Source organism: Myxine glutinosa, chromosome 12 (genome assembly GCF_964187855.1).
Source record: "Myxine glutinosa chromosome 12, kmMyxGlut1.1, whole genome shotgun sequence".
Classification (NCBI taxonomy): Eukaryota; Metazoa; Chordata; class Myxini; order Myxiniformes; family Myxinidae; genus Myxine; species Myxine glutinosa.
In genome coordinates, this window is record NC_136272.1 from 1,633,474 (window position 1) to 1,649,381 (window position 15,908).

Genomic DNA, 15,908 nt, shown 5'->3' on the forward strand with positions numbered 1-15,908 from the left:
AGGTGGTCCTTGCCATACAGAGGGTGCGTGCGGTGCAGGTGGTGCGTGCCGTGCAGGTGGTGCGTGCGTTGCAGGTGTTCCGTGCCGCTCAGGTGGTCCTTGCCATACAGAGGGTGCGTGCGGTGCAGGTGGTGCGTGCGTTGCAGGTGTTCCGTGCCGCTCAGGTAGTCATTGCCGCACAGAGGGTGCAGGTGGTGCTTGCCGCATGGTGGTTTACGTTGGGATGGAATGAAACCATAATGCTGATGTTTACCCTGGAGAGTCTGATTAAACGCGCTATAGACGAGTATTCCGGATCGAAGACCTTTGTGAACCAGGGTGGAGTTTCACAGTTAATTGTGTAAAACGATTGGATGACGACGAGGTGATCGATTTTTGAGGAGAACGGAGAAGAAAGACGACGAGGCGGCGATGATGAGGAGGATCAGGAGGCCCGGGGTCTGGGCTGTTCTTCTGTGTCTCCATGCAGCTGGTGGGTGTGTCCGTGGTGGAGCTGGTGGGTGTGTCCGTGGTGGAGCTGGTGGGTGTGTCCGTGGTGGAGCTGGTGGGTGTGTCCGTGGTGGAGCTGGTGGGTGTGTCCGTGGTGGAGCTGGTGGGTGTGTCCGTGGTGGAGCTGGTGGGTGTGTCCGTGGTGGAGCTGGTGGGTGTGTCCGTGGTGGAGCTGGTGGGTGTGTCCGTGGTGGAGCTGGTGGGTGTGTCCGTGGTGGAGCTGGTGGGTGTGTCCGTGGTGGAGCTGGTGGGTGTGTCCGTGGTGGAGCTGGTGGGTGTGTCCGTGGTGGAGCTGGTGGGTGTGTCCGTGGTGGAGCTGGTGGGTGTGTCCGTGGTGGAGCTGGTGGGTGTGTCCGTGGTGCAGCTGGTGGGTGTGTCCGTGGTGCAGCTGGTGGGTGTGTCCGTGGTGCAGCTGGTGGGTGTGTCCGTGGTGCAGCTGGTGGGTGTGTCCGTGGTGCAGCTGGTGGGTGTGTCCGTGGTGCAGCTGGTGGGTGTGTCCGTGGTGCAGCTGGTGGGTGTGTCCGTGGTGCAGCTGGTGGGTGTGTCCGTGGTGCAGCTGGTGGGTGTGTCCGTGGTGCAGCTGGTGGGTGTGTCCGTGGTGCAGCTGGTGGGTGTGTCCGTGGTGCAGCTGGTGGGTGTGTCCGTGGTGCAGCTGGTGGGTGTGTCCGTGGTGGAGCTGGTGGGTGTGTCCGTGGTGGAGCTGGTGGGTGTGTCCGTGGTGCAGCTGGTGGGTGTGTCCGTGGTGCAGCTGGTGGGTGTGTCCGTGGTGGAGCTGGTGGGTGTGTCCGTGGTGGAGCCGGTGGGTGTGTCCGTGGTGGAGCCGGTGGGTGTGTCCGTGGTGGAGCCGGTGGGTGTGTCCGTGGGGCAGCTCGTGTTTGTGTCCGTGGTGTGTCCGTGGTGCAGCCGGTGCGTGTGTCCGTCCGTCATGCTTCAAGGAAGAACTTTGTTAATCGTTATCCACACACGTTGCTTTACGACTTTTGATCGTTATCCACACACGTTGCTTTACGACTCTTTTAATTGTTATCCACACACGTCGCTTTACGACTCTTTCAATCGTTATCCACACACGTTTTACGTCTCTTTTAATCGTTATCCACACACGTTTTACGTCTCTTTTAATCGTTATCCACGCACGTCGCTTTACGACTTTTGATCGTTATCCACACACGTTGCTTTACGACTCTTTTAATTGTTATCCACACACGTCGCTTTACGTCTCTTTGAATCGTTATCCACACACGTTGCTTTACGACTCTTTTAGTTGTTATCCACGCACGTTTTACGTCTCTTTTAATCGTTATCCACTCACATTTTCGACTCTTTCAATCGTTATCCACACACGTTTTACGTCTCTTTGAATCGTTATCCACACACGTTTTACGCCTCTTTTAATCGTTATCCACACACGTTTTATGACTCTTTTAGTCGTTATCCACACACGTTTTACGACTCTTTTAATCGGTATCCACACACGTTTTACGTCTCTTTGAATCGTTATCCACGCGTTTTACGGCTCTTTTAATCGTTATCCACACACGTTTTACGCCTCTTTTAATCGTTATCCACACACGTTTTACGCCTCTTTTAATCGTTATCCACACACGTTTTATGACTCTTTTAGTCGTTATCCACACACGTTTTACGTCTCTGAATCGTTATCCACGCGTTTTACGGCTCTTTTAATCGGTATCCGCACACGTTTTACGACTTTTAATCGTTATCCACACGTTTTACGACTCTTTTAATCGGTATCCGCACATGTTTTACGGCTTTTAATCGTTATCCACACGTTTTACGGCTCTTTTAATCGGTATCCACACACGTTTTACGGCTCTTTTAATCGGTATCCACACGTTTTACGTCTCTTTTAATCGGTATCCACACGTTTTACGGCTCTTTTAATCGGTATCCACACACGTTTTACGGCTCTTTTAATCGGTATCCACACACGTTTTACGGCTCTTTTAATCGGTATCCACACACGTTTTACGACTTTTAATCGTTATCCACACATTTTACGGCTCTTTTAATCGGTATCCACACACGTTTTACGGCTCTTTTAATCGGTGTCCACACACGTTTTACGACTTTTAATCGTTATCCACACGTTTTACGACTTTTAATCGGTATCCACACACGTTTTATGACTTTTAATCATTATCCACACGTTGTACGACTTTTAATCGTTATCCACACGTTTTACGACTCTTTTAATCGGTATCCACACACGTTTTACGACTTTTAATCGTTATCCACACGTTTTACGATTCTTTTAATCGTTATCCACACACGTCGCTTTACGACTCTTAATCGTTATCCACACACATTTTACGTCTCTTTTAATCGTTATCTACAGTTGCTTTACGTCTCTTTTAATCGTTATCCACACACATTTTACGACTCTTTTAATCGTTATCCACACGTTTTACGACTCTTTTAATAATTATACATACATACATGTTTTATGACTTTTAATTGTTATATGCGCAGCACACATACACATGCACACACATACACAGAAGTGATTGCAAAAACCTGTCTTCTGCTGCGTGGGGGATAGGCTAATTACAGTACAGGTATAGCAAGTGAATTAATTTAGAACAGTAAATGCCACATTCACACAAGTCATTGACACTAAACCGGATGAGTTTCTGAGGATATAACCCTGAAGGAGGCAAGTCGCAGAGCTGCAGTTTTGCCACTTTCTGGGTCGGCTTCTACCGGCTTTGCACAGTGAGATGGTGAAACCTTTGCCCGTTATTCACGTGAAAATTACCCTAGTTCTGCCAAGTTTGATGTGGATCATCGATGGACTTCAATCTTCAAATCTCACCGTAAATGTTCAATTGGGTTCAAGTCAGGACTTTGACTGGGCCAACGAAGTACATTTATTTTATTCTAATTCAGCCACTGTGTCCAGTGTGGCTTTAGCTTTGTGCTTCTGATCAATGTCCTGAAAATGTGAATCACCAACTCGGTTTCAGATTCGTGGCTGACTCGAGCAGGTTTTCATCAAGGATTCTCCTGTGCTTTGTACCATCCAATGACCCTTCTATCCTGACAAGCTTGTTTGTCCCTGCTGATGAAAAGCAGCCCCATAACATGATGCTGCCACCACCATGTTTGACTAAGGATGGTTAGTGTGACTTGGTGATGTGCAGTGTTAGGCTTGCACCAGACGTAACACTGAATTCAGAACAAAAATTTCAATGTTTGTCTCGTTTGATCACAAAACGTTTCTCCACATACCTGCAGTCTCATTAAGATGCTTTTTGCAAACTCCACACAAGCTTTTAGATGTGTCTTTATCAGTAATGGCTTCTTTCTTACTACCTGTCCACAGAGGCCAGCTTTGTGAAGGGAACGGGATATTGTTGATTGCTGAACTCTGACCCTCATCTCAGACATGGAGCCTTGCAGATCTTTCAAAGTCATTGTTGGGGTTACGCTGACGTCCCGGACCAGTTTCCCGTTTGCCCGGCTGCTGAGTTTGGAATGTTCTGGGTCAAGTCTGGGTGGTGCGATACGTCTTCCACTTCTTAATGATGGATTTCATCGTACTCAAAGGGATAATGACTGACTTTGAAATCTTCTTAGAACCCTCTCCTGAACGGTGCTTCTTCATCAATTTATGTGTGACTTTTTTGTTGGTTGACCAAGTGAGTTTCACCTTAAAACTCCTTTGATAAGGGGGGAGATTAATTTTTGGGTTAAACCACTGATTACATACAGGTGAAACCTTTTACACTTATTTTGTAGCATTTCAAACAAATGATTTGCTCCTGAAGTGATTTAGGGTTAATTAGGCAAAGGGTTTGAATACCTATGTAACTGAGAATCATCTGATCTTCTTTGTTAATTTAACTTACCGTATTCACATTTTATGTGAATTTTTTAGCTTTATCACTTTAGAGTTTTATGTGAAGACTCTACATAATAAGTTTGATTTGAAAGCATCATGCAGGCCACTGTATGTAGGCCTATTTATGTAATTTGTGGCATATTTGCTTTCCTCCTTTTCATTTGTCTGCCCAATAGGTGCCATTGGACGAAGTTGCCTGTTTGACAACGCACAGAATCATTCATCCTCCAGTTGGTCGTACACAGGTAAGTTGTGGGCAATAGTGAACTATACTGTAGAGTATAATTGCTAACCTTTTTATTGAGGTGAAAAACGACTTTTCCAGTTTGTTAAAATTGTGGTTAATGACATGTTTTTATTCACAAAATTGCTTTGAACTTGATTGGACAACAAACCTGTTGCGATTTTGATCTCAACTTGAAGTCCATGCATTCTTTGATGCAAGCATGAATTTACCATGATCTCAATAACAATAATAGAATGATCGTTTTAAGGCCATTTTCCCCGCTAGAGCGGGGGTTAGCCTTGCGGGCCCCATGACAATCATGGTTCCCTGTTTGAGGCAATGTTTTTATGGCCGGATGCCCTTCCTGACGTCAACCCTTGATCGCCTCTTACGATGCGCAGGGATACGGTGTACCTATTCTAAACCGGGGTACACACCGTGATCATTCATCCCAGCAAGCTGGTACTCAATTTGCCGACCTCGGAAGGATGACAGGCTGAGTCAACCCCCCTGGTCTTAATTCAGCGATCGACCGGGATTCAAACCCAGGATGCTAGGATCCCAAGCCGGCACCCTAACCGCTAAGCCAACACCAGGCTGATCTCAATAATAATAATAATAATAATAATAATGATAATAATCGGTTTATTCCAAAAAGACATGCATCCATCGGCTGAATTAGTCAATTTGCAAATATTAAAGGGATGAACAGAAAAAATAGAAAACCCTTTTTTTTTTTTTTTTTTTTTTTTTTGGATACAAGATCGAGGCTCGTGAAAGAGCTAACATTAATCACACAAAAAGTCAAACCGACACATAAAACAAAATAAGGGGAGCGGTAGACAAGATGGGGAGAGAGGGGAAGGACACAAACACAACATTTGAGAGCAGGGACATCGAGAGAAATGTGGGAGGGAGAGGGCTTGGGGGGAGGTGGGAGAGGTATAAAACATTTGGACACTGCAAGGACTTCCACAACAGAAGTTCGAATTTCAAAAAAGTGTATCTGGGGTGAATTAGCGGGGGTAGAAAAGATGAAGGTTTTGGATGGGGGTGAGCAGAGCTGGATCCAAAGATAAGAGATGGTGGTGAACAGCTGTTTTAAAGACCTGGAGGGAGGAGTGGGATTGAAGAGCGTGAGGGAGTTTGTTCCAGAGGCGGGAGAAAAGGGGAATGAAAGAGTGAAGGTGAATAGAGAGGCTAGATTTTGGCAGTTTAACCGTAAGAGGGTTGCTGGCAGATCTTGTGCGACCTGTAGGAAAATTTGGGGACAGCACAGAGAGAGCTGGGGGAGCAAGGCCGGAGTGGAGTCGGTAGAAGACAGAAAGACCACCAACCTGCCTGCGGTGAGTGAGTGAAAGGCCCTCAGAGTTAGCTTCATCGCAGGAGATTCCAATGATTCTGAACGATTTGGTTTCAACAGCGTGAAGCCGAGCTAGGTGTGAGGCAGGAGCACCGGCCCAGACGGGGAACAGTATTCCATTGAGCTGCGGATGAAAGCCTTGTATGTGGTGAGGAGCTCAGGTGTGCTCACGTGATTTTGTCCAGGTCTGCAGAGAGTGAGGAGGCTGCAGACTGCCAATCTGAGGGATGAGGAATGGAGCGGCAGAGAATGGAGTCATCAGCAAAGAGATAGAGGATTTTCCAGAGAGTCGGAGAGATCATTGATGAAGACCAGAAAAAGCACAGGGCCCAGTATACTACCTTGGGGAACTCCAGCCAGAAGAGGAAGAGGAGATGAGAGAAACCCATTCAGGGCCACACGTTGACTACGATCAGAGAGGAAGTCCACAAACCATGCGTGGATATTTGCATGGACACCAGAGGAGGAGAGTTTGGTGAGCAGAGCCGGGTGCCAGACCATATCGAAGGCATGTGATATGTCAAGGGAGACTGAGATCCGTGTCGGGAAATTGACATTGTGTCGATCCCAATGAGTCGCAGAAGTCCTTTGCTGAGGTGCCATGGCTGGTGAGAGAGGAACCCACACCCAGCCAGCTGGCATGATGACAATTGAAGTCATCACATATGAGGAAGAGTGAGTTGGGATGAGTGGATAGAAGTTGGTCCATGTGGTCAGACAGTGAAATGTAAATGGAGTCATCACTGTTTGGAGGACGGTTCATAACACATATGAACAAAAGGTGGGAGCGGAGAGGAAGTCATAGCCAGAGGTACTCATGGGGGTGGGGTGGAGAGAGGGCAGTGCAAGGAGAGTGAGGTAGAGAGTTTTTGATAAAGATAGCAATCCCACCACCAGGACGAGGCTCAGGTCTATCATACCGGAGGAGGGAGTAACCAGGAAGAGATATTAAGGAATCAGAGACATCTTGAAGGAGGAAAGTTTCTGTTGAGCAGATGAAGTCTGGATTGTCAGAAGCAACCTGAATGGAGAGATCAATCAGGTTTGAGCGAAGGCCCCGGATGTTTGAGGTCCATACCGTTAATGAGGAGAGAGGGGGAGTTTCGGGTGCAGGACAGGGGAGGGGAGGGGTAGGGTCAGATGAAGGATGAGAGGGGGAGATAGGGAGAGCAGTTGATAGTGTGTCAGAGATTGCAGAAGAGTTACAAGAAAGGGAAGGATGAGGAGGACGAAAGGTTTGATGGTGATGGGATGAGGCACAGTGAGGGGTTATTTGAGGAGGGGCAGAGGAAAGCAGAAGGTTGGGGGAGGTGTGGGTATGAGATAGAAGGGAGATGAAATGGTGAGGAGGAGGGGGGGGGAGGGAGTTTTGAAGGGGAGGGGCGAGGAGAGAGTTTAGGAGGGGAGGGGCAAGGGGGGAGTTTAGGAGGGGAGGGGCAAGGGGGGAGATTTGGAGGGGAGGGGCAAGGGGGGAGTTTATAAAGTGGATGATTCATGAAAGACGAACATTTATAACAAATTGGGTTTATTGTGATTTTCAAGTTAGCGATCCGTTTAAGAATGATGGAGGAGGGGTGGAATGAATGAGAATTTAGAGCATGTAGTGAGGAAGAATTACAAGAGATTGAATTTTTTTTGGAAGTGGAATGAGCTGAAGAGGAAATTGAAAAGAACCTTTTAAATGGGAAGAAAAACAGAGTGTTGTAATATACCACTGAATAAAATACTGCAGGAGAAAGTTTAAACATTTTTTTTTTTTTTTTTTTTTTGTATACAAGATCGAGGCTCGTGAAAGAGCTAACATTAATCACACAAAAAGACAAACCGACACACAAAACACAAAAAACAAGGGGAGCTGTAGACAAGATGGGGAGAGAGGGGGAAGGACACAAAAGAGAGGGGGAAGGACACAAACACAACATTTGAGAGCAGGGACATCGGGAGGACTTGGGGGGAGGTGGGAGAGGATTAAAACATATGAACACTGCAAGGACTCTGGGGTGAATTACCGGGGGTAGAAAAGATCAAGGTTTTCGATGGGGGAAGATAAGAGATGGTGGTGAACAGCTGTTTTAAAGACCTGGAGGGAGGAGTGGGATTGAAGGGAGTGGGGGAGTTTGTTCCAGAGGCGGGAGAAAAGGGGAATGAAAGAGTGAAGGTGAGCAGAGAGCCTAGACTTTGGCAGTTTAACCAGAAGAGGGTTGCAGGCAGATCTTGTGCGACCTGAAGGAATATTGGGGGGACAGAGCACAGAGAGAGCTGGGGGAGCAAGGCCGGAGAGGAGTCGGTAGAAGACAGAAAGACCACCAACCTGCCTGCGGTGAGTGAGTGAAAGGCCCTCGGCATTGACTACATCGCAGGAGATTCCAATGATTCTGAAAGCTTTGGCCTCAACAGCATGAAGCCGAGCAAGGTGTGAGGCAGGAGCACCAGCCCAGAGGGGGGAACAGTATTCCATTGAGCTGCGGATGAAAGCCTTGTATGTGGTGAGGAGCTCAGGTGTGCCAAGGAAGGACTTCGCACGACGGAGGATGCCCAGTCGGCGACTGGCTTTGGAGGCCAGCTTGGAAATGTGGTTTTCCCAAGAAAGATCATGGCAGATAGTGAGACCCAAAAGCTTGAGCGACAGAACTTCTTGGAGAGGATTGTTGAGAAAGTAGATGGGAGGGTTGTCCAGTCGGTCCTTTCGGAGAGACATTGTAAGAGTGTGAGATTTGTCAGGATTGAAAGACATGTTCCACTTGTTTGACCAGTCTGTGATTTTGTCCAGGTCTGCAGAGAGTGTGGAGGCTGCAGACTGCCGATCTGAGGGATGAGGAATGGAGCGACAGAGAGTAGAGTCGTCAGCAAAGAGATAGAGAGGATTTTCAAGAGAGTCAGAGAGATCATTGATGAAGACCAGAAAAAGCACAGGGCCCAGAACACTACCTTGGGGAACTCCAGCCTGAGCAGGAAGAGGAGATGAGAGAAACCCATTCAGGGCCACACGTTGACTACGACCAGAGAGGAAGTCCGCCAGCCATGCGTGGAGATTTCCATGGATACCAAAGGAGGAGAGTTTGGAGAGCAGAGCAGGGTGCCAGACCGTATCGAAGGCATGTGAAATGTCAAGGGAGACAGCTCTAATTTCCTGTTTGGCGTTGAGGACCTCCATCCATTGTTGAGAAAGCAGAAGCAGCATGTCCAGAGTAGAGTGACCAGGTCTGAAACCAAATTGATGATCAGAGATCAAGCCATTGGAGAAGAGGAAAGATTTAATATCTGTGAAGTCAACACTGTGAAGTGTTGTGAAGTATCTGTGAAGTCAATATCTGTGAATTATCTGTGAAGTATTGAAGTGTGAATTATCAACACTATCTGTGAAGTCAATATCTGTGAATATTTAAACAGAACCGTGAAGAACAATCTTATATTCACAAAATACCAACGGGGAGAGGGCCTGGAGGGACAACCACGAGTCGTGTGAACAGGGCAAAAGGTGGAAGGCAAGGGGATAATGGTTGCGCGGCGACACAGCACACATGGACAGAAGCACACGATGAGGCAAGCAGCACACGTGGAGGAAGGGAAATAAATGTTTGTTTGTTTTTGGGGGGGGGGGGGGGGGGGTTAAAACGTTAGACAAAGAGTAGATGTTCGGGGGAGAAGGGAAAAATCTAAGAACCAAGAAAAAACGGCGAAGGAACTTAAGTGAACAAAACTTAGACGGGGCTACAAGCCTCAGGCTACAAGGCCGCACGCGCGAGGCAAACAGAAACGATTAATTTATGAAAGATTAACACCGAGAATCTTCCTAGGGACACACTATGGGTACACACACCGAAAGATAAATGCAGTTTCGACAAAAATATTACTTAACTTCGAAAACGTGGAGTGGAGAACGTGTACGTAATTACTTAACTCCACGAAAACGTGGAGACATCGAAAAAACGTGGAGAACGAGATAAAACATAAATGGCTGAAAATGGCTGAAACATAAAAAGGTAAATGAATGAGATAAAATTGCCATCATATCAAGAAAACAAGACTAAAAGTCTAACAGCTGCATAGCCAGGCTTGTAATATATTATAAACCGCAAACATATTATTAGCTTTTTAAACAGTCGCTAATGCTGTTTATGACATTAAACAAATAAATTTGGAGGAATCCAGACATCCATGAGGTAAGTTTTACTTACAGAACTGAGCAAAGATCTACTGTAATCTATATACCCCACAAGGTTTCGATGTGTGCTCATTTACCAAGCAGCTAGCTAGTGCCTTCACGGTTTGGAATGGAGTGCTTGCTCGAATGCTTAAACCACTTGGCGATCTCTCCACAAGAAACTTGGAAAATGAACACACACCCAATGTTCTTGAGACCCGGCCATATATCGACTGTAATCTATATACCCCAAAGAAGAATTGCCTTTCCTGCCGCTCTTGAAGTGAGCGGGTGTTTATGCCGTAATGACATCATATACGTAATGACGTAGGATGACGGCCGGACACAAAACTTCCGCTACTTTAATATATATAAGATAGAGTTTGGGTTTCCAAGTTTGGGTCGCGACGCTGAGTTTGGGAACTCCTGTCCTAAATGCTTGGAAATCAAAAATTCTCAAAAACAATTGAAGCAAAACAATCAGTTGTCGTTAATCTCAGTAAATTAACTTCAGGGCCACTCTGTTTTTGCTGATGTAAAGGAATTGGTCCTTAAGATTGTGCTACTCTCTATTACATAATTTTTACCAACATCACACCTTCGGCCTAGCATACCACTTCCTTGCATGTATGCACGTGATATGCACTTGGTTCACTTTCAGCACGACATTTAAAAATACATTTACAAGGTTTTTATTTTAATTTTGAAAACCACCGAGTCGTCTCTTTTTTTTTATTTATCTCACCTACACCGTCGTTCGAGGGAGGTTATGCGATGGCGCGCCGTCCGTCCGTCCGTCCGTCCGTCCGTAAACACTTGCAACTTCTTCTCCAAAACCGGTGATAGGATTGTGACCAAACATGGCACAAATGATATTAGCTGTGTTGACTCAAGTTTGTTCACTGGTTTAAAAAAAATCTGGGTCTAAAGGGGTTTACTGGGGGTCAAAGTGGATCCATGTTCAACCCCCCAAAATATGAATTTGCTTTTTCCTCTGAAACTACAAAAACAACTTCGATGAAACTTGACCACAAACTTCATCAGCCCTGATGTACCAAAGATTGTTCAGGGCATAAAAAAAATCTGCCCCTTTGGGGATCTACGGGGGGTGGGGGGAGGGGGGTTTCCCCCCAAAATAGGTATTTCCATTCTTCTCAGAAACTACACATGCAATTCTGATGAAACTTGACCACAACGTTCCGTTACCCGTGATGTACCGTTTGCTCAAGGCATTACAAAAATTGGAGTCTGAGGAGGTATACAGGGGGTATTTTTTTTTTTTTTTTTTACCCAAAATAGGTATTTTTTGTTTGTTTGTTTAAAGTCTTATGATTACGTTAGTATGATTTTATAAGCTGCCCTGTCTCCTAGCAACCATTGAAATTGGTTAAAAATATTGTGATGTTGTTTGAAATACCTTTAGTCAATGTAGTATACTGCTTTATCATACCAGGTGAGCGCCCAGAGGTATTGCCCCTATTCTTCAATTCATTTAGTTTGTACATTATTATGGATTGAAGGCCTATGCTAACCCGTTTTGTAATGAAATGTGATTTTTTCGCAAAGCAATGGAAGGGTGCTTTTCCAAACATGTATGTTGGGTTTTTTGGATGAGGAAAGGGTGCCGTGGCCTCAAGGGAAGGAGAGCACTACGGTGAAAGAGGATTCTTTTTGGTTCGTGTTTCCGGCCGTGAGCACTGGCCTCCCTTCGGTGGAACTTTGTGGCAAGAGATGCCCACACGGCAAAGGGGAAAAAAATCGTCGAATCTCTCATTGATTAAATTACAAAATTTGTCATCGTTTTATTCTCCCTCCATCCTTTTCTCCACAATTATCTTGTACAATGTACATGTTTGTGTTATAAAAATGGGAAGAGTCTGCACACGCTTTGTTCAATCAGTCGGTGTATCCTGCCACAAAAAAAACCAAGTTTTCCTTCATTGTCACGTGACCAACTGTCATAGTAAGACCGTCATGGAGTATGATAGTCAGGTTCACTATGTCAATAAATTATATTTCGTTCAAAATCATGGTAGATTAGCAAACCTATACATTTTTGGAAAGGTTATAGCATAAGGAAACTAAAAATCAATGTTTACATTTGGAGAGATACCTGTATGGCGGCCATTTTGGATTTTCAAAATGGCCACTGTAAAATACATATTTTGTTCTATTTCTGCCTCTAATTACCCTAAAAACTTTAAAAAATATACTAAACCTATATTTTCAGGGACAAGGAATCCAATGAAAGTATCAAATTAGTGCTATGGGGAATGGTAAGACACGAATCAAAGGTTTTGAATTGCAAAATACTGTCTTTATATTCGCGATAAGTTGCATAATCAAATACATGTTATCATTTTGTACAGGCAGTTAATAACATCAAAATGTGTCACAATAATTCATATCACCAAACATACTGTTGCGGATATGGGATTTGCATCCATCCATATCCGCTTGTAAATATTCCCCTATTTCCTCAATACTTCCCAACTACCCCCAATCCCCCATTCCCTAGTCCCATTTTCTGTAAACAACACTCTGTAGACCCGACCTCCCCCTATTTCCCCCATTAAATGTCGTGCCCAGGTTCACCGCATCTCATGTAAGACAACTATAGGACATCTTGCTAGTTATTCTTAGTCTATGTCAGTTAAGGACTCGTTTCCATTAATTCTGACCCTTCGTTGCACCAGAATGTGATTGTATGGCACCGTTAGGAAGTTTAGGACCTCCCAATACCTCCCCGCAGCTCTTCCTCACGGTTCAGCAACAACAACAACAACAACAGCAACGGCAGCGGCGAGCGCAGGGAGTGCGCATCCTCACTCCGGCTTGGTTGGTAGGGGGTGTTGGGAGGGCATGAGGCCTTCCCAGCGAGCCGCCATCGAACATGTGCTCGACGGGGTTACCAAATAGGGGCTCCCTGTCAGCTCCTCGTCAAGGGCGGAGCCCGGTAACCCCCGCACCCAATGGAAGCGGCGGACCGGTCCCATCTGGGGCGGAGCCAACCAGCCAAGGGCGTGTCACTCCCCGCTGAGCATGCGCAGGAAGAGGGAGGTGACGTCGGATGCGCGCTGAGCTTGAAGCAAGAGAGACGTCCCTTCCGAGCGCTGTGAGGCCTCCCTGCATCTCTTGGACCGTGCTTGATCCTGTCCCCGAGCCAAGGTGCACCTTGTGCCATCGAACTACCTGTCCCTTCCTGCCATCAATCCCTGTGTAAGTCAGCCTTGTCCCGTTTGTCTGTGGTCTGTCTGGGATAAAATAAGATTGTATCTAAGTGCCTATCTCTTCTGTGTCTTTTACCTCACTCTACCTTGTAATCTACCCCTTTTCTCCCCCACTGTAATTATATCCTCCTCCGGAGGTCTTGAGAACTGTACCCCTTGCGTCGTTTCATCTATCCCAGTCGTTGTGTCCTTTCCATCATTGATTTAGCACAGCGCGATTTGGTCAACGTTTGGGTGGAATCGGGGTCTAGTCGGGGAATAACTGTTAGGTCGCGGTGGACCATCCGCTCGGCCCAAAGTAACATCTAAACCGCGATCCGTAACAATACACAGGCAGTCAGCAAAATCATATATACACATGCAGTCAGTATAACTTCACATCTACACAGGTAGTCAATGACAAAATATACACAGGCAGTCAATGGCATCAAACATACACGATTACAGAATATGCCATTTAGAGTTCGTCATCACTGTCCTGTGTGTCGTATCCGACAATATAGTCCGCATCGTTTTCACAGTCCGTTCCACACAAGCAAAGGTCGGTCAAATTGATTGGCAAATCGAATTGGTCGAATGGTCGATCGAATCGAATTCGATGAATCGAATCAAATCGAATCGATGGAATTGGTCGAATGGTCGAATGGTCGATCGAAGCGATTGGTCTAATGGTCGAATGGTCGAATTGGTCGAATGGAATTGGTCGAATTGGTCGAATTGGTCGAATGGAATTGGTCGGAATTGGCAAATGTAAACATTGATTTTCAGATTTTCCATGTAATAACGTTTCCAAAAATGTATAGGTTTGCTAATCTACCATGATTTTGAACGAAAAAACATAGTGAACCTGACTATGAGATTAACTTTCTCCCTGTGATGGTCGCTGTGCGTGTGGCACAAGTTTCATGTTTTGAGAGATAAGTGTGGTTGCCTATTTGCTTGTGGAGAGGAGGAGGTAGTCATGGATATCATGAATACTCTGAGTAGACAGTTGTTCCATCCATGTTTGTTTTTTCCTCGTGTGACTTTCTTTTGTTTCATGTAGAATTTGTTGTGCACCCTGTCCTCAATTTAAACAGGTGAAACGTTGGTGATTGCACACCTTCCAATGCATTTTGTGTTTGTTCGTTCTACCCACTCAATTGCATTCTATCTCAATGTGAACTTCTCAACCCTTCTTCATCCTTCAGGAACTTAGGGTATAAGGTGAAGCTATTTGCTGATGTTTGTTTACCTGACCTTTTCCTTTCACACATTTCCCCTTGAAGTAAAATGAGAACGTTTTCACTTTGCCTCTGTGATCCCTCAGATTAAAAACACACTTTTTATCCTGCGCATTCGTTCATCTTGTACCGAATAATTATTTCACCACGTGATCTTTCAGCCATTTGTGCGCTTCTTTTAAACGTTAACATTTTTGAAAAGTTTCAATTTTTTCAGTCCTGTACCACGGTATTCAAGTGGTGATTCTGGAATGTTGTATAGTGTTTGTGCAGACACATGAACCTCACTACTATAGTCCATGTTTTATAAGGATGGAGTACGATGTCACTTATGGAATTGATTGCCAACACATGTGATTTTTGTGGAGTTGGCACTTTGTAGCACTTTGTGTATCGAGTGATTGAGTCTTGGTGTTGCAAAAAGGCAACATAACAATATGAAAATACCAAATGAGCATTTTCATGTTCGGTCATGAGATAATGACCAATAATAACAAGAGCAAGAATTGCTTTGCATTACATACATGTCCTCTATCGGTGCTATTAATGAATGTTTTTTTTTTTTTTGTTTGTTTTTTATAGCAAGTTTTAAAAACTGATGAAATGCCCTGAAACTCGAACTTATTCGGTAACTTATTCCACCGAAGGGAGGCCAGTGCTCACGGCCGGAAACACTAACGAAAAATAATCCTCTTTCACCGTAGTGCTCTCCTTCCCTTGAGGCCACAGCACCCTTTCTTTGTCCAAAAAAACCATCATACATATTTGCAAACAGCCTGGTGTTGGCTTAGCGGTTAGGGTGCCGGCTTGGGATCCTAGGTCCTGGGTTCGAATCCCGGTCGATCGCTGAATTAACGCCAGGGGGATTGACTCAGCCTGTCATCTTTCCGAGGTCGGCAAATTGAGTACCACCTTGCTGGGATGAATGATCACGGTGTGTACCCCGATTTAGAATAGGTACACCGTATCCCTGCGCATCGTAAGAGGCGACCAAGGATTGGCGTCAGGAAGGGCATCCGGCCATAAAAACATTGCCTCAAACAGGGAACCATGATTGTCATGGGGCCCGCAAGGCTAACCCCCGCCCTGGCGGGGAATATGGCCTTAAAACGATCATTCATACATGTTTGCAAAAGCACGCTTCCATTACTTTGCTAAAAATTCACATTTCATTGCAAAGCGGGTTAGCATGAGCCTTTCCTCCATTATAATGTACAAACTAAATAAATTGAAAACCCATGTACCAAGTTTCAGTTCAATATATTAAAGGGTATGGGGAAAAAGTGCAGAGAATCACAGGTGGGATGGACGGACAGATAGCAAACCTATAGTCCCCTACAGGTAGGATGTGATCAACTTTCATTGAAA

At 45.4% G+C, this 15,908-nt stretch overlaps 1 protein-coding gene across 4 annotated transcripts in view; it reads left to right on the forward strand.

The window, feature by feature from the left end:
- Positions 1-276: 276 nt before the first annotated feature.
- LOC137412972 (receptor-type tyrosine-protein phosphatase gamma) overlaps positions 277-15,908 on the forward strand; it is a 280,669-nt gene continuing 265,037 nt past the window's right edge. For all 4 annotated transcript variants that reach the window (XM_078766398.1, XM_078766399.1, XM_078766400.1 and 1 more), the window contains exons 1-2: positions 277-472; positions 4,531-4,599. In XM_078766398.1, coding sequence (XP_078622524.1) covers positions 412-472; positions 4,531-4,599 — 130 coding nt within the window. In that variant the 5' untranslated portion in view covers positions 277-411. The remainder of the gene's footprint in view (positions 473-4,530; positions 4,600-15,908) is intronic.